Here is a 23,035-nt window from a genome sequence, read left to right on the forward strand (position 1 = left end):
ACATCTAAACGTGTCCTTATTTATATCATAACCATACCTTGTGCCTCTATCAAGGGGGCTGCTAATGACAAAAGAAATCTCCATAGGCTCCGTTAAGCCATCACATTTCAAAACTCCCGCAACTGCTGCTGAAAACTGCAACAGTTTTACAGGAAATCGTCCCATCAAAATAAAAGCTTCTACACCCGAACAGGAAGTTGGTAGTAGAAAACAGCAATGAGTGCCAAAATAAGGTGCAAGGAAAGGCATTCAGGGTTATTTACATATATATATAATTTTGGCACCAGGAATCTGAATTTGAGTATTTTTCTGTACCACATAATGACATAAAATCTAATAAAATACAAATAATGACTGATTTGATGAGCAAAAAGCAATGAGAAAACTCAGAAAAAAATTTGTTACTGCAGCTACAACTCATGCATCTTGTTAAAGGATGGAAAGGCAAACAGAAACTATAATACACCGGGCCGTATTTATCTGAAATCCAGAGCAGGGAAAGCATTTTCTAGAGATACCACAGAAAAAAAATACTCAAAAGAAGTTTTGATGAAATATTTATTTAAACTTTGAGAAAGGATAATTAACTCCAATAAACAATAAAATAAAAGAACAGGAGCATACTGAACTAGAACCTTCATGAAATGTAAGAATGTCAGGTTTTCCCTGAAACAATTTTAACAGTGCTTCCTGGTGGGCCATGATGGTACTGCATGTGGGCTGCAGTAATAACAACAGAAATTCAGCTTTACATTATTTAGGAGCAGGTCAAGTTGCATATTTATAAAAATACATTTATTCAAATAAAAAGTGAATTACAACCAACATAGAACATGATTAGTTTACTCAGAACGTACTGCTCTTTTACTGACGTTTGTGTCCCAGTGGCAGCTGAGTCACACTTTAGCCTTAATGCTAAGTATGAATGGGCAGCATTATCAATTTATAACCAACAACCTTTGTTGCTTCTGTTTTACGAATAAAAGTCTCAACAAATAAATCACTCTTGTGTTTTGATTGATAAAGAATTACAATGTTTCTGGGTTGTTGTTTTTTTAAGTGAGCTTCTCCCTTCACTTTGAGAATGGCTTTTCACTCAGGTGTCGCAGTAATTTGACTTCTGGTCAGTGTGAGCTCTACCACCAACACGCTGCTATGACTCACAGCTGTCCCACATGAAACCTTAACCAGTGTGAATTTTCATGTGTTTCTTTAATTGTATCATCTGAATGAATCTTTTCCCACAGGTGCTACAACAATGCGGTTTCTCACCTGTGTGAATTCTCACATGTCGCTCCATACCCGACTTCTCTCTGAATTTTTTACCACAAATAGCACAAGAATACGGTTTCTCCCCCGTGTGAATTCTTACATGACGTTCCAAATCGGATTTCTGACCAAATCTTTTCCCACAAACGGTACAAGAATACAGCTTCTCACCTGTGTGAACTCTCAGATGTGTAATCAGATGGGATCTATAGGGAAACATTTTTCCACAGGTGTTGCATTGCACAGAATTTTTCCTTGTATGAGTTTTACTCTGACTGTCTGACACAAGAGTGTCGTCTAGACTTTTACCATGATCTGTTCTCTTCTTCAGCTCTGCTTCAGGAGAGCTGAGAGGAAGGTACTGCTCACTGTTTGGTTCTGGTTCACTGTGGTCACTTTGCTCATAAGTTAGAGTCACCATGAAGGTATCAGCCTCCTGCTTCAGTCCAAGCTGCTCTCCCTCCTGACTGCTGCACAGTTCCTCCTGTTCCTCTTTAATCTGTGGAGGCTCTGGGTCCTCCTGTTCCTCTTTAATCTGGAAAAAGATTAAACTGGAGTTCATCTCCTGGTTACAGACCTGCTGCTCATCCACACTCTCATTTTCCACACAGTCGTGTAGTTGTGGGAGGTCTTCAGGAACTAAAACAAACAGAAAAAAAACAAACAAACAAGGTCACTCATGTAATTATACAAAAACTACAAAGCTCAGCATAACTGGTGCCACAGTGAGGTCCCAGTCATGCTCAAGAAATATATGAATGTATAATATTTTCATCACACGAGGCACCCCGGTGGCACCCTCAGATGCTAGGGGGGGGGGGGGGGGGGGGGGGGGGGGGATTTACAGGTACTGATGAGCAGAAAATATATACATATTTTCAATGCTTAAAGTTAAAAGTTTCAGGGCTCAAATGTGTAAATGTCACATCAGAAATAAAGAGCACATAGCTTATATATATATATTAGTATATAAATATATAAATTTGTGAATATACAAGCTTAATAGGGTTCTGCTGACACTGCTCTTGTCATATTTGCAGCATTTATGTTGGGTTTTGGTGTCAGGAAGCAGAAAGACTGTCTGAACAGGGAAAGTTAATAACCACCGTCACAATAGAGCTCAACAGTGAAGCTCAAAGTGAAAATCGCATTCAGGGATTTTGATTATGAGCATAATGTTGTGACCATATAAGTAGACTTGCTAAAGGCTACGACACTGTGAAACGATGGTATGTGCTACGTGATATCAAGCATGTTTGAACAAAAAAGCCTTTGTGGAAAAGAACAAAGCTACCTACGATCGCAAACTGAAACAGTGATGTCTCGATTGGTAAAATTTACAGTTACCACATTTTGTTAATGTCAAAGCTCCTCACTGTGAACAAAAACGTCAAAGTAAACTGCAGGTTGACTGCCATGAAAACGTTTCTAACAACCCTTATCAGAAACTTAAACATGAACCTGTTAAAGAAGGTAACAAGGTTGCTGAAAGTGGCTGAAGCTAAAATAGCCAGAGCCAGTCACAAGCCAGTAGCCTCAGTATAAGCAAAGGATCAAGGAGGAAAGTTACGGAGATGATGAAAAAAATTACCAAAATTTTTTCTTATATTTGCTGAAGTCAGGGTTATACGGTGAGGTGCTGATGCAATGACCTGAGCACCCCCCAATTGCTCATCTTAACCTAAAGGAGGTGGAACACTTAACTGTTTCTACCCTACCAAACCTCTTATTAGAATGTTCCTGATTCCTGAAAGTTCTCTAAGGACATATCTGATAAACATTTTAAATTCCTAAATACAGCTTAGACATTTATTCAGCTGTGTGAAAACCAAGGAGGAACCCACCCAAGGGAAGTTTTATTTTAACTAATCTAATCTAATAACTTTAATCTCAGCCAAACCGATTTACTCACGAACAAATAAAACTGAAAAAAGCCAAACAATAACATTTTTAGGTTATCTAAGTGACATATATATCATGATTAACCTGGGTAGTGAAATGATGTGCCGTGAATTTGCTATTCTCGCCGGCTCTATTGACCATCAAGCTCCCGGCTAACTATCGAGCTGGTGGATAACAGACGTCTCTGAAAACGTCGGAGCACTTCTGCAAATATGTGATATCTTGATAAACCAAGCAGATATTTGAAGTTTACACAGCAACAATCATGCCTGAAAATATGTTAAAAGTTTATTTGTGACCCAAAAAGAGCATTAAGAGAAATATTAAAACTTGGCTGGGCTGCGCTATGAATTCTGGGATATGGTGGGCCACGAAGGACACACCCGTACCATCCTTCAAATTCGGGGAAAAGGAGGACGCATTTGCCGGCTGCATTCGGAACAGTCTACAAATTTGGACAGCCTTTGTCGCGTCACTGTGACGTAAACGGCCTACAATTGCGGCCTCAGAAGGATGCAGCCCATGAATTTGGACACTCCATATGTATCTCCCATTATTTCTTTCTCCTTCTGTTCTTCACATGCCTCCTCCACCACTGGTCTCTTTTGTCTCTCATCTACACCTCAAACCTCATCGCCTGAACTTTAGTCAAGGGTATAACACACACAAAGGTGCATGAACATGCTTATTTATTTATGATATTGTTGCAATTAGGAATTTTCAACATGCAACTTTCCCTCCAATAAACAGTTTAATTACATTCTCACATCACAGAGAGTTCAATCACCAAGTGTCCAAGTGTTCCCTGACTCATTTACTCCTTTTACAAAGTTTTATAATCTCCTCCAAAGTAAATAGTTGGAAATGTCCACAATCAGCATTATGAGGTAAACAGTGACCTGATAGCCTAAACTCGATAAACTACATAAATGCCAGACACAGTGTTTGAGTTGACTGGGGAGGTAAAAACTATCACCTATGAGTTTTTTAAGTGTTTGCATTATTTAAATATATTAAAATATAGTGTGAACAAAAACATTTGTATACACAATCAATAGCAGAAACATGCTCCCTGGAACCAGACCTGGGTAGGGAGTAGGGCTGGGCCATATTATACTGTTCACAGTAATACCGGTACAATGTTATGCAACAATAAGAAAATAAAATATTGCGATAGAATATGGGTAAAACGCGCATGTGGAGCGCCTTTGACTTCATACGCACATGGCCGGAAAAGCATGGCGGCAAGGGAAGATGAGAAGGGGGAAAGTGGATCGTTGAGTGAAATGGATGAATTGGTTTGTAAAAATGGTGCAACTTCAGTGGTGTGGAACTAGTTTGGTGTTTGTCTATCAGATAGCCACCAAAGCACAATTTTTTGGTAGAACATGCAAAAAGGCCATTGTTATTACCATATTTATGGGACTATAAGGTGCTCGTAAAAGCCTTAAATTTTCTCAAAAATCGACAGTGCACCTTATAATCCAGTGTGCAGTGAGCTTTAATGCACACAAAAAAACAGCTGCTTGTTTAAGTGAAAATAAATTGATGGGTTTTTTTGCGCTAGTAAAGTTGTGAAGTTGTATTCTGTATTTTGTCTCGCATCAATTATATTGTCAGTTATATCGTTATTGCAAATTTTCAAATATATATCGTGATAAAGGGGTGGCAAATTCCAGGCCTCGAGGGCCGGTGTCCTGCAGGTTTTAGATGTGTCCTTCATCCATCACAGCTGATTTAAACGGCTAAACTACCTTTCCAATATTTCTTGAAGTTCTCCAGAAGCCCAGTAATGAACTAATCATTTGATTCAGGTGTGTTGACCCAGGGTGTTATCTAAAACCTGCAGGACATCAGCTCTCGAGGCCTGGAGTTTGCCAAACCTGCCATACCCTAGCTAGTTAGAGCCCGAAGAAGATAGATGGGCTCACTCCTGTAGTCCCATCTCCTAGGGCAGGGGTGTCAAACTCCAGTTCTGGAGGGCCAGCATCCTGCTTGTTTTTGAGACATCCTGGCCCTACCTGCTGCCAATTACCTGGATCAGGTGTGCTTTGCCATTAAGAAGCTTCAAGGGGCGATCGTGGCTCAAGAGTTGGGAGGTCGCCTTGTAATCGGAAGGTTGCTGGTTCGAGCCCCAGCTTGGACAGTCTCGGTCGTTGTGTCCTTGGGCAAGACACTTCACCCGTTGCCTACTGGTGGTCAGAGGGCCCGGTGGTGCCAGTGTCCAGCAGCCTCGCCTCTGTCAGTGCACCCCAGGGTGGCTGTGACTACAATGTAGCTTGCCATCACCAGTGTGTGAATGGGTGGATGACTGGTTGTGTAAAGCGCTTTTCTAAGGACTAGAAAAGCGCTTTACAAATACAAATACAGGCCATTTACCAGTTAGTAGGAAAACAAGCAGGACAGCAGCCCTCGAGGCCTGGAGTTTGACACAGTTTACCTCCTCACGTCAGACTCTCCAAAAGCCTAGAAACTTTTAAAACCGCTCTTAAAACTCACCTCTTTTCATTGGCTTTTAGAAAGGTTTAATTTATTTGTTTTATATATTTTTATTTTATTTTTATCAGCGAGGTGTTATTACGAAATTGTGTTCTATTGTATTTTTATCTGTATTTACTGTACAGCACTTTGGTCAGCCTTGGTTGTTTTTAAATGTGCTCTATAAATAAACTTGACTTGACTTGACCTTTGGCCTATGAGTTAGAGCCAATGTGTGTCAGGCGGTGGTCTGACACACAATCCTCAGCTATCAAGTGGTGAAGGAGCCTGAGCTAGTGAATGAAGCTGAAAGATACCAAAAGCAAAAGGGTCTAGACTGACCAGACCCCTCGTTAGAGATAAGGTAAGAAGCTGATAGTAGAGTCAATACTGCCCCACATTGAAATTGCCAGTTGAGGAAGTTCAGGCACCTGAAAAGCTCTTAGGTGACTCCTGGGCTCCCAGAAAAGGTTTTTCAACCATGTCACCAGAAAAGATACCCAGGTTCAAGACATGCTGAAGAGATTATATCTCTCAGCTACGTTGTTAGCTGGGAAGAGGGAGGTACAGACTTCCTTGCTTAAGCTGCTGTCCTGCAACTCGGTCCTGGATAAGCAGAAGAAAATGGTTGTAGTTCAAGAGGTGGGAATGATTGACACTTAGCAGCAACCACGTTGACCAAAAGTTTATAAACGCACCACAGTGGAATGATTTTTTCCCAGTAGGCTGGTATGTAAATTATCTTTATTTCAGCATGCAGCATACCTGTCATAGTAAGTTTAGAGCACTTGGTGCTGATAAGTGTCTTTAAATGGAGCTGCAATGCCTTTCAGTGGTTTCACTGAATTTGCCAATACAACAAGTTGCAAACAGCCGTTCATACAAAATATGTCTGTGTTAATATAATCTACATGCAGTGTTACAAAAACAATGTCTTGATCAAAGGTAAATATATGTAATGAACCCTGGTGATCAGACTTGTAATTGTGTAATTCTGTAATGTAGTTCCCATGTAATGGTTTTCTTGATATGCCTCTGACCCGTTTGAATGGATGCCTTCACCTTCTGTAAGTTACACTGTGTTGGTCAGTCAGCTTGACAGGCAGGTACATAAAATTGCATAAAATAAGAAAATGTGCTTCCATCAGTTCACCAGCTGCTCACATGGATCCCAACAATAACACAACTCATTTAACAGAATCAACAGACAGATGCAATTTACAGGATGTTAAAGTGGTGATGTGCATACAATCAGCCTGACAATGTAAACACAACAAAAAAGATTCTCAGGGAAGCAGAATGGTTTCCATTTTCATCATGAATAACGTGATGATTTAATTGACAGACGGTTTGTCACTCAGGTGTGTCAGCGTGTAAACCAGTGCACTGACTATCTAAAATTGAGTGGGGGTGCAGTGATTGTTAGGGAAATGATTAATCATAGTTAGTCTTTTACTACAAACTAACTGCACATTTGACCTGACAGGCGGGTCAGTCTGTCTCTACAGTAACATCATGGCCTTTGGTCACATGTCTGCCTGCAGTGTTTCCACAAACATCTCTTCATGTTTGTGGAAACACTGAATTGTCCTACATCTGCTCAGCCTTTGAAGCAAACTCAGGTCTGTTTGAATTTAGTCAGTAAGTATAAATAAATAAATAACAGCGAATAGTTTCTTAGTTCTAACTCACTAATCTACAGGCTGAGCTGGTGGCTATACTGGCCAACAACTGAAATCCTGTTATTTGATTATTAGCATTATATTTTTTAATCTTACTGACTATTTATGTCGTAGTGTTTACGTCTGAACACGGGTCTTTTTAAACTCCAATTTTCGTCCGGAGTTTTGTCGAATGCTGACAAACAACAGTAAACCTGGAACACCCAGTTTAACTTCTTCTAGTAAAGTCAGTCACACTGAAGAATCTGAGCTTGAACAGCACAGAGTTAAAAACATGTCCATACCTATGATGTGTGAGTTTCTGTCGGGTGTCCGGCTGATATCCAGCAGTCTGTGCTGACGGTTGATCTCCTCCTCATACTGGACGATGGTTTTTTGAACCTCTGAGAAGATTTCTTCACAAACAGCAGTTAGTCTCTCCTTGATGAACTCTCTCAGATACTGAGCTGAACTCATCGCTGCTTCCGCTGAGGCTGAGCGGATCGATACAAGCATCGATGAAGCGATACAGACGTTGGGATCAGATCCACACTGACGTGACGGTTTGTGTCTCGCCTTTAATTTCGATCCGCTTCGTCAAACAGCAGCCATGTCTGTGCACCCCGCTCTTGGCTCCTCCCCTGCTCTGCAGTGGTTTGCTCCAGTCACGTGAGGAATGTTTTTTCTCCTGCAAAACTTTATTCATATCACAGAAAACAGGATAAACAGGTTCGTACGAATGTGCAACATGCTGAAAAACAGTTCCTTCAACTTGTTATTGATACAGTATGGATCACAGGTCCTCCTGCTGACTTTGGTAACATTATGAGGACACGTTTAGGTGCAGCATTAAAAACCTCAGTTGATACTTTTAGTTGTATGAATATTTTGTATTTGTCCACAAATTCTTTGTATGATAACAAAAACATTTCGATAAAGCAACTCTATCGTGATTCATTTATCAAAGCATATATGATAACAGTCTTATTTTTTACTTGAACACTATTCATTTACATAATTATGTTTGTTTTAATCCAAGGCTTAGATTGTTCTTTCTATTTTTCTCCTCTCTGTGTCAGTGGGATAACTGTACATGTACTCTTATCTCTGCGTGAGTGCAGCACAGCACACAGCAGCACAGACAGTATACAAGGAAAACAAACTGTGTGGCATTGTACAACAGAACAAGAATTGATAATCCAGTTTTGTTTTGTGACCTCTCTTCAGTGATGTGAAAGTAAAGATTGTGTTACTAAATTAAGCTAAGCTAAGATGCTGAAATTAACATTTCCTTAGTACCGAAATTAAACATGATTGAGCAACTAAGAATCATATTTCATCAGGGAGCTGTTTTGAACAAAAAAGATTTTGTTCAGTATTTTGAGGGTTTGGGCAACAAAGGATGTTCATGAACAGGTCGCAAGGAAAACTTTGTTTTTCTAAGTTGTTGCACTTTAAAGCATCAGACAGTTTCAGTTTCTAATCTGCAACATTAGTGCTGCTTTCTCCGGGAAGAAGAAGCTGGTGAGCTAAACAGCTGTGCCTCAGCGCGCAGGACAGCAGCACTGAGGCTAAAGACTGTGTATCCATGGAAAAATGGAGATATCACACTTGCAGCTTAGGAAGCAATTTTGCTGGCGGGGAAGCAGGTGGAGCTTTACGGCATCTCCAAGGAACCCCCAGAGCTAAATGATGAGCAGGGGAGGTTAAGCAGGAGAAACAGAGGTAAAGACAAGCAGACGACCCGATGAGGAATGAGGAGCGGGGGGGGTCATCAAATTCAATTTCCTTGTTTTCACGAAATCCAGACTCAATTTCACGGCAAGCACTTGAGAGCTCCAGATACCCCTGACTGGCATATGGCATGGTAGTAAATACATCATAGTGCAGGACCCACACATACAGGACCTTGGAGTAGGGGTATGTCACCAGGGTGCAGAGGAGGCTACCCCCCCCCCCCCCGGTCCCCTTCTGGCTGCCTCTGCCTCAATTTTATCCCACAACTTAGACATTCACATTACTCACACTCTCATTACACATACATATAGGATCTTGGGGGTGGGCACGATACATGGAATCCAAATTACCATCAGGGTGTACACCTCACCCCTGGCGTCGTTGCCCACCTCTCAATTTTAAATACACGTAGACATTGAGGGCTAGCAGGAGGGACCATGCGCTTACCTGCTGCTCTCTGGTAGGTAGCTCCAAGCCCTCCTGGGTTTTAAATGCACCTTAGAACACACATGCATCAACATTACAATGAGCGGGTGGAGGGAGGTTTGGAGTCTTCTCTCACCCCCATTCTCTGCGACCTGCTGGAGCAGGGGGGCTAGGACTAGGAGGAGGAGTTGGCCGTCCGACTGCGGTCTGGAGGGTGGGGCCTCCCTGCTGCTGCGGAGTCGGGGCGGTCTGCCTCTCCCCACCGCAGGGAAAAGGGTAACACCACCTGGGTCTGGGTGCAGTTCCCCCCTCCAGGGGCAAGGGTACCTAGACCCGGTTTGTAGAGTACGCTTGGGGAGTGTGATCGTGTGTACAGCGTCTCTTTATGTCTGTCTCCACGTTGGTTGAGTGTGGAGTGCATATGAGAGCATGAGGGTGGGAATGGATGTTTGTATCTGTGTGTGCCTGTATGTCTGTGTCTATATGTCAGGTTGGGTGTCAGGCGTCACCTCTCTGGGGACATCTCAGGCCCTCCAAGGTTTGGAGGCCTATCTCCCCCTACCACCACTTCCCCTGCCAGTGGCGGACTCCCTCAGACATCGGTGCGTTGGTGGTTCTTTGTGTCCGGGGGTGGGCGTCCAGGTACACACCGGCTCACTCCTTGATGGCCGCTTATCGGGGCCTGGAGCCTGGGGCTCGCTCGGGCCACTTCGGAGGTGGGGTGCCCCCGGCCTCTCGGCCTGGGGCTCGGTCACTCAGGCGCGGCTGGCTGCCGGCGGAGCTCACGGGCGCGTCACTGCAACTCCCCCTGGCTTCTGCTCCGCGGCTGCTGAGTGAGCCCTCATCTGGGACTCTCCTCAGCTCTTTCTGGGACAGTGGCGCGGCTGCCCCTCTGTTGGTCTTCCTTGGTCTCTTGTGTTCTGGGGGCCTCTGGATGTCTGGAGTTTTGATCTCCTCCATACCTGCTTCATGCCCTGGAGGACGGGGCTGTGGCCCCCCCACACCCTCTAGCAGATCATTACATGAAGGAACCTTTTAAAAACAAGCGCGTCCATGCTCACACGTGTACACACGGGTGATCACACCCACAAACTACACCCTTTTTGGCTCCTACCTCAAAGCACACTGTGTTCTGTTGATCTTATGTGCTGCACAATAATGTTTAACATTTAGTATTTACTGTCATATTCCCATATATCATTGTGATGTTGTTTATTCTATTACTCTTGTTCTCTTCTGCTTGTTTTCTTTTTTCTTTCTCAGCAGGTGATCCAGGTGATTGATATATGGATTTTTTTTTCTCTGCCCGTTCTGTTGGTTTTTGTCTTTTGCCCTTCTCCCCCGTCCCTCTTCTCAGCTGTTTCTCTTTCCCTCTTTCTTTCCCCCAGTCAAGTCTGTCCCGTATTCAGTAAGTGAAAATAAAATAAACAATAAAAGGTGAATCAAATGGACCATTACGGCAAGGCTGGGATGGTCAGTTTGGTAAAGTAAATCCGTTGGGCATCTTTCTTTGCCTTTAGACAACAATTCTGATGGCAAAAGAGCCAAACGGGACAGGCAAAAAAAAAAAAAAAAAAAGGCATGGTAGTAAATACATCATAGTTACCTCGGGTGTTTTTGTGTCTAATTAACAGTAACAGTAGGATTGTAAACCATGTTGGATTAGCAGCAGCTGTTATTAAATGTTGTAGCTTTAGTCTTTTGTAGAAACATGTTTCCTTGGCTCAGCTTTCGATAATGGTACAGCAGCTCTATGTGATCAGCACTTCATAGCTCTTACCAAAATGTTACCTTGGGGATCTCAGACAATCTGTGGATCAGTTTTCAATAGAACTGTTTCCTCATGTTAATGTCTGTGGTACGTTTTTTAGTTAAGGTATTTAGCACATCTTTTTAAACTGTGGGAGAAGGTAAACTCTACAGAGAGGCTCCAGCTGAGCGTGAAGTTTGAACCAGAGCCTTTGTGCAGCAAGACCACATCAATAACCACGTCACAAACACAATCTTCTTGTTTCTCACTAAAGGGCAGCTACACTAAAACTTTATTATAAAACATTGCTACATATTGGGGTAAACTTTAAATTAAATGGAACAAATTTTGTTTAGAAAGAATTTCTTTCAGACTGTTGAAATAAATTCATACTCAAATAAAAACTAGAACACTTCAGTTCTGGACATGTTAGCAAACCTGTTAGTTATCCAAACCTGCATGCCCTGTGTGAAAAAAGTGATTGCCTCCTAAACCTAATAAGTGGTTGGGCCACCCTTAAAGGCATCTACTGCAATCAAGCGTTTGTGATAACTGTCAATGAGTCTTTTACAGCACTGTGGAAGAATCTTGGTCTACTCATCTTTGCAGAATTCTTGTGCTTAAGCCACATTGGAAGGTTTATGAGCATGACCCCAATTACTTTGTTCTCATTTGTTCCTGAATTTCCTTGGATCACAGCGAGACATGTGGCTTTTAAGAATCTCACGGTCTACTTGTCTTTGTCAAGCAGGTCCTATTTAAGTGATTTCTTGATTAAGAACAAGTGTGGCAGTATTCAGGCCTGGATGCAGCTAGAGAAATAGAACTAAACTTTCCAAAGATGTGGTACACCAAGGTTAATTTATGTTATAATGGTGGGTGGGGTCAAGCAGCAATAATTAACACATTAATTTAGAAATTGTATTTAGTGTTTACTTGTGTTATCTTTATTATTTAAATGTAGTTGATGATCTGAAACATTTAAGTGTGACAAAATTAAAAGAAAAAACAAAACAGCAAGGGGGCAAACACCATTTCAGCTCATAGCAGCTCCATATGATATGCCTATATCCATCATGCACCTGAAAGCACAAGCCAGTGTCATGAAACTTATATCTGTCCCTTGCTGCAACCCGGCCCTCGAGGACTGGAGCTTGACACCCCTGTTCTAGAGTCCAAGCGCATTCCCAAAGAAGAAAAGCTTTTAAATCACTCCAAGTTATTTGCATATAATTTCAGATTGGTGCAACTTTCTTATTGCAAAATAACAAAAATTTCTTCAGAAAGTCTAAATCTAGTGTTCTAATTAGCTGCGCTGTAAACACGAGTGAAACCATCATCAGAGAGCCTCCACTATTTTCCGTGGTTCAGCCATCCAGTCGATTTCTTCCAGGTAATTTAATCAGGATACCAGTTACTTGGGAGTTACTTAGAAATAGAGCAAACCTCATTCCAGGCTTTTAATTGACCCTTCCCACCACTGGATTCCTGGTTAGTCAGTGCTGCTTATACCAAGTACAATGCCCCGAGACATGATTATCCAAAGAGTCAAAACATCACTTTCTATATTTATATAAAACATCAGAAACAAACTTATGTTAAATAAGAAAGATGTGCTGCTTTCATATTAGAGGTTTCATCTCAGAAAAAAAAAATACTCAAAAGATGTTTGAATCAAGTTTTTATTTAAACTTTAAGACAACATAAACTCTAATAAACAACAGAACTAAACAATGAACCATCAGAGCAAAACAACTTTAACCTTCATCAAATCTAGGATCAGGATTTTCCTGATACAATAATAAAATAAATAATATAAACTGAATAAACAATACTGAGAGGATATAACTGCTTTAAGTCATATCTGCATTCTTAGCAGCAGTGTTCAAGTTGATTGTTTGCTATTATCATTTAAAAACAGCAAAAACTCAAAAGGTTGAAGGTTTACTGAACAGGCACATGATTCGTGTCTCACAGTGACTCCAAAATAATTTCCTGTCTTTGAACAATTAAAAAAAATTAAAAACTGTCAACGTGTTTCTCAATCAATCATAAGACAATTATGTGATAGTTTTTCCATAATTATTGATCAGAAAAAAATACATGTTAATTAATTAACATGCTGGGAAGTAATACGGACTCATCAATTATAATTTGAAGCCCATTTTAGAAAAATGCCCGAAACAAGAGATTGTACAAAGATTGAACTGTCTGACTTGTACAATTATCATCTGCCTGTAAAGGCTGCCCAGTTAAATTTAATGCTATGATTCTTTTTCCATATCTTTCACACTGTGGCAACCGAATCAGCCAGTACAGTGGCATTACCGTAAAATTTAGGAAGGATATAATATAATATGCTTTTTTTAAATACATTTTTCCTTATTAAAACTGTACTTTAGATGTGTAAATGGCCTTGGCCTTAAATCAGTTACATGATTTGGAAATTCAGCAGTAAAGGTGTAAACACAAGGAGAGTTATTAATAATTGTAGGTTACCAAAATGTAGACACATTTGGTCTGCTCTCTGCTAGAGTTAAAGACCCACAGATTTTTGAATACTTTGCCACTGAAAAATAAAAATATTAGTCACTAAATTTTAAATGCAAAGGTAAAGTTATGTCTTTAGTTGACAGACACACCAGTGCCTCCAAACAAGCTCGCGGAATTAAAATTATGAAGTAGCAAGATGCAGTCTCACTGAATCTGTCTCAATTTGAGTTGACAGTGAAGACTAAAAACTACCAGTTTTAACATTGTGTTGATAGGGAGGGTTTTCTAAGCACGGCGCATGCACTTGTGATCGGGGGCAAAAAAACAAAGTATTGGTTGAACAATTCACCACATCAGGACCTCCCCAACATTGGACACTTTCAAAGCTCGTCTAAAAACCCATTTTTATTCCTTGGCTTTTAAATCAGAATGAGTTTGTACTCTTACTCAAATCTAATTTTTTGAGAGAACGAGGGCCTCTGTAAAGAGGGCGCAGAAACCCGATAAATTAATTAAAACATAATAATTAATCAACAATAATAATTATTGCAAATTATAAATAATTAATACATTTTTGAATATACAATAATTATTCTAAAAAAATAAAATAAAGTGTATCTTTATGCCGCCGAAACCTGTGATATGGTATTCTCTCTTTTTTTTTTTTTTTAGATTATAATTCTAATTATTTTTGCTATAAAGACACAATTTCCTACTTTTCCCCTATCGCGAGGGTCCCGGGACGTAACTCCTGTGACAACTGAGAGAATGCTGTAGTCTAAAAGACCCGTTTTTATTGTTTTTCGCCACTGACACACTCAGCACAAGCTGTGCTGACACAAACCAAAATGCTGCAAAAAATAGAAAAAAAAAATCAGTTTTTAGCCAAAGAACACAAATGGACTGATGTAGAAACAGAAGATGTCTATCAGCTTTTTGGTCTCTGGATTTACATATCGCTGCCAAGACTAAGACTACACAATCATGGAGACACAATCATGCCTTGTCTGTTCCCCTTCCATCAATGACATATAGACAAGAGACAGGTCCAGAGCCATATTTTGGAACATCCACCTCACTGATCCTGAGTAGGTGGTAAAAAATTATGAAATCCTCTGTGGCAGCCAGCTTATTAACACCCGAGGAGGGAACTGGCAGTTGATGAAAGGATGGTGGCACCTAAAGCAAAGCCTGGCATGACACAATACATGACGGACAAACCAACTAAATGAGGGATGAAAGGTTTTACATTGGCTGAATCAACCTTTAGATTCATCACATACACTGTTAAGACTTTAAAAGCAAGTGATGCTGTCTTATGTCTTATGATGTGGTGATGAACCTTTTTCAGCTGTTGCTTAGCACAGGATGCCATGTTTACATGGACAGTTGTTTTGTACCAGTCCCAAATGTTCCTGGATCTGACCAGCACAAGATGTGGTGCATGTAGTATCTACACAGGGAATGCCTGGGAGGGAGGGAAAATACTCTCAACAAAAAAATGCGAATTAGGATCTGTGAGATGGATCAGAGATGACCCACTTGATATTGTGAAGTGGATGGACACGTGGGAGGTGCCTGTGTGCACCACCATCCACCTGTATGTCCAGGGTGAAGAGAAAGGTGGAGGATGCAGATGGACACTGGGCTGTGAGAGGGGCTGACATACTAGACCAGTTCATTCAGTATTAGTCCACCCACAGCAAGACTGCTGCAGGTACGGGACTGTGCTCTTACACTTCCTGGAGATTGAGACAAGAAAAGCATTCATCTTGCACCGTGAGGCGATCAGTGCCATGCAGGTGCTGCCCATGGCACACAAAGAATTTGTGGCGGAGCTGGTGTGTCAGCATGGAGACAGGCATTCCTCACAGCAGAAGAGCTGAGAAGATTGTGTTCCCATTGTCACAGACAACGATGCCGTCCAAAAAGGCACTAAAGGCAAACGCTTATTTATACACCGTCTCGAGGTGGACAGCAAGAGGAGTGACACACCCCGGAAATATCAGGACTGTGATGTGCCCCTCTGTCTTGTGGTGGACAGGAACTGTTTTTGTAGAGGCATCTTATTGTGACACCTGATTGTTTTATTATGAATATTGTTGTTATTGCTGTTTTTTAAGGGTTTGATTTTATACTTTTTTATATTAACTGGTGCATTAGTTACTTGCCAAATTGCCCATAGGTGTGAATAATTGACCATCTATGTTTTAGCTCAGGAGCTGACCTGTCCAGGGCATACCCATATCAGCCTACGTCAGCTGTGATAGGCTTTGAAATGCAGAAATCTTAATGTATCATCCTTAAATAAAAAACATTTATTTTTACTGCTCTGCTCTACACAAAAAATACTGACTTCTTCACTCAAGTGTTGCAGTCATTAAACTTCTGGTCAGTGTGAGCTTTATGACCAACAGACTACTACTACTACTACTCACAGCTATCTTATCTAAGCACGAAACTTCAAGTAGTATGAATTTTCATGTGCCTACTTAAGTGTGGCTTTTGAACAAAGCTTTTGCCACAGATGCTACAAGAATGTGGTTTCTCTCCCGTGTGAAGTTTTATGTGAGTTTGCAGTGTTGATTTATGACTAAATTTTCTCCCACACGTGCTACACGAATACGGCTTCTCACCTGTGTGACTTCTTACATGCGTTTTCATTCCTGATTTCTGAATGAATCTTTTCCCACAAGTACTACAAGAATACCGCTTCTCACCTGTGTGGACTCTCCTGTGAGCTATGATCCCTGACAGGTCAGTAAATCTTTTCCCACAAGTGTTACAACAATGTGGCCTTTCACCTGTGTGAATTCTTAGATGGCGCTGCAACTCTGGTTTCAGACCGAAACTTTTCCCACAGGTGCTACAAGTAAATGGCTTCTCACCTGTGTGTGTTCTCAAATGACGCTTCAAATTAGATTTCTGAATGAATCCTTTGCCACAAGTGGTGCAACAATGTGGTTTCTCACCTGTATGAACTCTTAAATGTGCAGTCAGATTAGATGTATGTAAGGTTTTCCCACAGATTTCACATTGTACATACTTTTTCACTTTGTCAGATTTACTTTGACTCTCTGACACAGTGGTGTTGTCCAAGCTCTGACTGTGTTTCCTCTTCTTCAGCTCTGCACTTTTACTTGATTCTGAGTCCACATGCTTGTCTTCATGATCTTGGCTCTCTGCTTCAGGAGAGCTGTGAAAAAGGAGCTGCTCTTTGTTTGACTCTGGTTCACTGTGGTCACTTTCCTCATAAGATCGAGTCACCATGAAGATATCAGTCTCTTGCTTCAGTTCAACCTGCTCTCCCTCCTGACTGCTGCGGAGTTCCTCCTGTTCTTCTTTAATATGTGAAGGCGCTGGATCCTCCTGGTCCAGACTGGAGTTCTTCTCCTGGTTACAGACCTGCTGGTCTGTGAGAACTTCCTTCTCACAAATGTGTTGGTGTCGGAGGTCTGAAGAGACAAATTGGGAGAAATGATAGAAAAAAAACAACAACAACCCAAACATCTGAGGAACATATTCTGATTTGAGCCCTTGTCTCTTGATAGTAGTCACTTCTGTGTCATTTTAAATCTCAGTAACCTTCTGCTCTTAACTCTTAGGCCTGTGTCTTGGTTAAAGACAAAGGAAGAGGAGTGGGTGAGGCATTGTTAGAGAAGAAAAGGCAGGAACATGAAGGTTAGAGTACAGGCTAACCTTATCTTGACCTCACTGGTACTTTACTTTCAGTGTCATCTCTGCAAACCAACACAGTTTGTCACCATGGAAGATGTCTGCTCCACCTCTGCTGTAGTTGTCACGCCTCAAGAGTCTGTGCATGGACCTCTTCTTTTCACCATCTATGCCCTTTCTTCATTACCACCTACTCAGCTGGACTTGGCACGGTTCACCACACACGCATACTTGGTTATAATGGAAAATCGATCAATTTGAGTTGAGTCGTGGCGTATCGTGCAGAGTCGATTTGAATAGGCATTAATGGAAAAGGGGCTTATATGTACCCCCTGCTCAGATTTCCCACCACCATGGTCTCTGCTTCCATTTCTATGCTGAAGATACACAACTTACCCTCACAATCACGTGCCATCTAACCCCCCCAATATAAACAGTAATAAAACAGTGCTCCTGTTTGTGGCCCCCAAAGTCTCACTCAAAAATCCTTCACTGCCCCGACCCTCAATACCTGTGCGACCTGCTGAAGCCAAACGCACAGTCTCAGACACTATGGTGCTCTGCCTTGCATCTGCGTTCTGTCCCTCGCGTTAACCTCTAGTGACAGAGCCTTCTGTGTGGCAGCCCCGACCCTCTGAAACGCTCTCCCATCTTAGTTTTGCAAAACCTCATCACTGGACTCTTAAGAAACGTAAAACTGACCTCTTCAACAAAGCCTTTCAAACTCTAGCATTTTTGTATGTTTATAAATTGATTTATTTAAACTCCTTTGTACCGTGCCCCTGGGTTTCTTGAAAGGCGCTATACAAATAAGTTTTGTTATTATCATTGTTAAATATAGGGATGTGACTCCCCCATTCCTTATTTTCCTACTGGCCCCTTTGCTTTTCTGTAGAAACGAGAAATCGACTGGTATTTATTTCAGGAACAAGGGCCGCGTGCAGGGTTGTAGTAACTACAGTTAATAAGCCAGATATGCGAAACGTTAGCAGAAGTTAGGTTAAGGAGAGAGGTGATGATGAGCAAGCAGTAGTATGACTTCATGTTGCTTATTACAGTTGGACCTTCAATTCTTCCTGTGCCTCTAAAAAGACAAAAAAAAAATAACTTTAAGCTCTGATTAGGATCCTACGTGAGTCATATTCATTGTCATTAAGCCCATCACAGTTTTACATACCCTTTCTGTGCAAGTTTATCTCAGGTTTCCAGATGGTCCCCAGCAGTCTGAGCTGCTCTTCATCAGTCCAGACGATAATGCCTTCAGTCTGCTTCAGTCCAAGCTGCTCTCCCTCCTGACTGCTGCAGAGCTCCTCCTGTCCCTCTTTAATCTGTGGAGGGTCTGGGTCCTCCTGGTCCAGACTGGAGTTCCTCTGCTGGTTACAGACCTGCTCCTCATCCAGACCCTCCTCTTCCTCACAGTCATGCTGTTGTGGGAGGCCTTGAGAAAACAAAGAAACACAGGAACAATAATCGAGAAGGTGTTGATACAAAAAAAAAAAACACACACACACAACACTATTTTACAAAAGCATGAATCAAAACCTGAATAAATGGTGATCATTTACACACAAATGTTTTAGAGACAGTGAGCTCAGATTGTGGCGTGACTGGTGTCACAGTGAGATGTTGATCGTGTTAAATAAACGACATAAATATAAAATATTTTCATCAGCTGAGGCGCTCCCTGGTGGCACCCTCACATGCCTTGATGCACTGCAGCTTTTTGCAGGAATGTTTTCCACATTTGAAATGATCTGGTGTAAATTTTTAGAGCACAATATGCTTACAGTTAGGGCTGGGCTATATCATACCGTTCACGGTAATACCGGTGTAATTTTGGGCAACGATAGGAAAATGACATATCGCGATAGAATATGGTAAAACGCGCACGCGCAGTGCCTTTGTTTACATACGCACATGGTGGCGACGCAGAATGAGAAGAAAATGAGAAGAGCGAAAGCGGATCGTTGAATGAAACGGATGAACCAGAACTGGTTTGCAAAAATGCTGCAACTTCATTGGTGTGGAACTGGTTTAGCTTTCGTCCGTCAGACACACAATAAACCACTATTTTTGGTAGAGCGTGCTAGCGGGCCGTCGTTATTACCATGTTGTTTGGAAAATACAGCACACTTAAAATCAATCCTTTGATTTTTCTAAAAATCGACAGTGCCCCTTATAATCCCGTGTGCCTTATGTATGAATTCTGGTTGCGTTTACTGACCTCGAAATGATTTTATGTACACGGCACTCGAAAATCTGTCAAATGTTTTAGTGCGACTTTGCTAAGCTACGAAGCCGCACCACTTGATGGATTGTTGGAGTATTACGGCTATCGTAGGCAGGAGCCTCGCGGAGTGATATGTACTGTGCTGCATTGTGTGTGTGTGTGTGTGTGTGTGTGTGTGTGTGTGTGTAACCTCTTTTTAAGTTTTGTGGATATTATACATGGTTATGGTCATAATATGTCAGCCCATTTCACTGGAAATGCCTTTTGGTTAAACTGTCAGCAAGGAATTTGCATTTCCACTGTTACGTTTTTATATGACTTTAATGCACATAAAAACAGCTGCTTGTTCAAGTGAAAATACATTGATGGGTTTTTTTGCACTAATAAAGTTGTGGAGTTGTAAAGTATTTTGTCTAGTGTCAATTATATCGTCAGTTATATCGTTATCGCAAATTTTCAAATGTATATCGTGATAAATGTTTTTGGTCATATCACCCTGCTCTACTTACAGTCTACAAAAATCACAAGTCCAAAAAGGCTAGGCAGCGCCTGTACCACCTACGACAACTGAGGAAGTTCGGGGTCTCTCCGGGGCTCCTCAGGACTTTCTATACAGGCGCTGCGTAGAGCATCCTCACACAGAACATCACATCATGGTAATGGGAACAGCTGTATTAACCCTCCTGCCATCCTTTAAAAAACTCACACCCATCACCCTAGGGACCATTCTCAGCCACGCCATAAAAAGACCATATATCCATATTTTATTCCACTTTAAATTAGCCAACCTTGTAAAACTACTTCTCCCTGAAATATTCATGTAAAGTTTTAATTATATTTTCGTTGTTTTAACCCTTCAAATCCCAGTGTTATTACATGAGCGCCCTGTGTTATAAGCCCCAAAAACCAAAAAACGAAACTAAATATTTCCACAAAAAACCAGTTGAAGTAATATGTGATTGTCATTATAAGTAGGCCTTTAGATGGACCAAAGATTGGCACCAACATACATTTTGACCTGCCATTATTTTTTTTGCATTTTTTTTGCAATTTAAAAATTAAAACTTCAAGGCCCTGAGTCTTCATTGACATCCAAGAAAAGAAGAAAAAATAAAATCATATGATGATAATTTGGGGTTGAAAAATAGCGTTTATAATGGAAGTCAATGGGCAGAAAATGGTCCCCAGGGTGATGGGTGTGGGGATTTCTGCTGCTCAGCCATTTTAGGCTGATTTAAGGAATTCACACTGGAATATTAACATTGACAGGTAAAAACTATCCTGTGGCAAGTTTGGTTATATTCCACTGAACACAGTGGAAATGGCAGCCATTTAACACATAGCAGTGGCACAAAAAGGTCCCAAGAAGGCAGGAAGGTTAAGGACCAAAAAGCTCTTCAGAGAGTGATCCGTACAGCAGAACGCTGCTGCAGGACTGCTCTCCCCTCCCTGCAGGACTAGAGCAGCTCAAATACTGAAGGAGTCGTTCCGCTCCAGCAATAAACTGTTCCAGCTTCTGCAATCAGGCAGAAGGTTCTGCACCATGCGGACAAGAACAGAGAGGCTCAAGAGGAGCTTCTACCCTCAGGCCATCTGTGTGTTAACTCAGCCCCCCCCAATCAACCATAACGAACTGAGAAAGGACTCACATATTCCCATTTCATGCCTGATCCTTCTGACTTCATTGCGGCACAAGCCACTTTAACACCCCACTCACACAATGTACATTCCCAAATTTTGAACTGTAAATTTCCAGATTGTTTTATTCTAACTTAATGTACATAATTCACTCACTTATCACACGTAATGTCCTCTTTGTATATATCTACTTACTTACTGTATATATTGTTTTTTGTCTCTCTATTTTGCACAGTTGAGGAGCGTATCAGGTCACATTTCACTGTGTGTTAAACTGGTACAACTATGTACGTGACAAATAAAGTGATCTTGAATCTGATATTAAGCTTGTTTTATTTCATTTCATTTTACTTTTTAAAGCCTTTTATTAATGATTATCATAGAAAAGAACCAGCCTACCCTAAACAGAAACAGTGATGTCTCTTATTGGTGGATGTAGCAGTGACCATGGACCCGCACCAGTCCAACATAGCCCGTCACTGGACACTGACCCACAGCACTGCTAAATACCCACTTTAACTTCTTCTAGTAAAATCAGTCACGCTGAAGAATCTGAGCTTGAACAGCACAGAGTTAAAAACATGTCCATACCTATGATGTGTGAGTTTCTGTCGGGTTTCCGGCTGATATCCAGCAGTCTGTGCTGACGGTTGATCTCCTCCTCATACTGGACGATGGTTTTTTGAACCTCTGAGAAGATTTCTTCACAAACAGCAGTTAGTCTCTCCTTGATGAACTCTCTCAGATACTGAACTGAACTCATCGCTGCTTCAACTCAGGCTGGGCGGATCGATACAAGCATTGATAGAAGCGATACCGACAGTGGTATTGGTACCAAATCCGCACTAATGTGACGGGATCAGTACTTTAATTTGTGTCTCTCCTTTAAGTTCAGTCCACTTCATCAAACAGCAGCCATGGCCACACACCCACAGCACCTCTCGTTCTTCACAGCTTAATGGCATTTGGCAAACAGATCCATTATCGTCACCTGTGCAGACAGGAGTAAAGCAGGGAAATCAGGTACACACTTCCTGTGTGGCTCTCCCTGACAAATTCTTCCAATTCTAGCAAATTACTGCATCCAAGATAAAAATCACAGTGCTTCACTCATGATATGATGTGATATATGTGCGATGTATATGTTCTGTCATCTTTAAATCACGTCCTCACAGTGAAACTTTTGTCATTCTTATTTAATCCAATAAAACAGAAACAAGTAATCTGAGCTGCTTTGATACTTACAGCATCTCAGAACAAAACCATCTCCGTGGTGGGGAGGTCTAACCTCATAGCTAATTTATCCACTGTACATCTTACTTTGCTCATAAAACTTAATAACAGCAGCCAAGCCGTTGCCGTTACATTTCTCCCTGTAATATGCGTTTTAAACCAGCACTATTTTCCCTGTTTTCTTTTCTTTTTTCTATTTCAGGTACTCCCCATACCCCCACAGACGCTCTTTTGTTGTCAGGCAGCAGACTGTGGAGTTCATTAACGCTTATTTGACTGAGTCGTGTGTCTTTATCTTGCTGAACACATCCCTGCAAACACTCATCAGAGAGCCGTTTCTCAGTATTTTAGCACTCTTCATCTCCCTACAGGCGTATTTATCGCTGTTGTTGCTAAATCTGGTTCCACTCACCGAACGACGACCGTCTGGAGACGATTTTATGATCACTTTAAATCCGTCCTCGTGTCTCGTTGTCACGGTTACACTGCGCTCACTGTCCGTTTCCTCCACCTTACAGGTTTACTTTCACTCTGCTTGTCGTT

General features: G+C 41.4%; 1 protein-coding gene and 1 pseudogene across 1 annotated transcript; one reads left to right on the forward strand and one right to left on the reverse strand.

Moving 5' to 3' along the window:
• LOC146635700 (uncharacterized) overlaps positions 1–23,035 on the forward strand; it is a 59,346-nt pseudogene that overhangs the window by 17,469 nt on the left and 18,842 nt on the right.
• Positions 694–22,091, reverse strand: LOC146635702 (uncharacterized). The gene is made up of 5 exons (XM_085348634.1): positions 21,851–22,091; positions 18,569–18,829; positions 16,311–17,171; positions 11,637–11,643; positions 694–1,475 (listed from the first exon to the last, which is right to left on the reverse strand). Exons 1-5 carry the CDS (start codon positions 22,020–22,022, stop codon positions 1,184–1,186), a joined length of 1,593 nt encoding a protein of 530 aa, XP_085204760.1. The 5' UTR covers positions 22,023–22,091; the 3' UTR covers positions 694–1,183.

This window comes from Diplotaxodon limnothrissa, linkage group LG3, assembly GCF_057381915.1.
Source record: "Diplotaxodon limnothrissa isolate DT_005_m linkage group LG3, D_limnothrissa_male_GT1.1, whole genome shotgun sequence".
NCBI classification, from domain to species: Eukaryota; Metazoa; Chordata; class Actinopteri; order Cichliformes; family Cichlidae; genus Diplotaxodon; species Diplotaxodon limnothrissa.

Excerpts from the sequence above, each read along its gene's own strand:
- LOC146635702 (XM_085348634.1), bottom strand. The coding sequence starts at position 22,022 with ATGAGTTCAGTTCAGTATCTGAGAGAGTTCATCAAGGAGAGACTAACT. Across the intron at positions 18,830-21,850 it reads CAGAAACTCACACATCATAG|GCCTCCCACAACAGCATGAC; the intron begins GTATGGACATGT and ends TGTTTTCTCAAG. Across the intron at positions 17,172-18,568 it reads GATAAACTTGCACAGAAAGG|ACCTCCGACACCAACACATT; the intron begins GTATGTAAAACT and ends TTGTCTCTTCAG.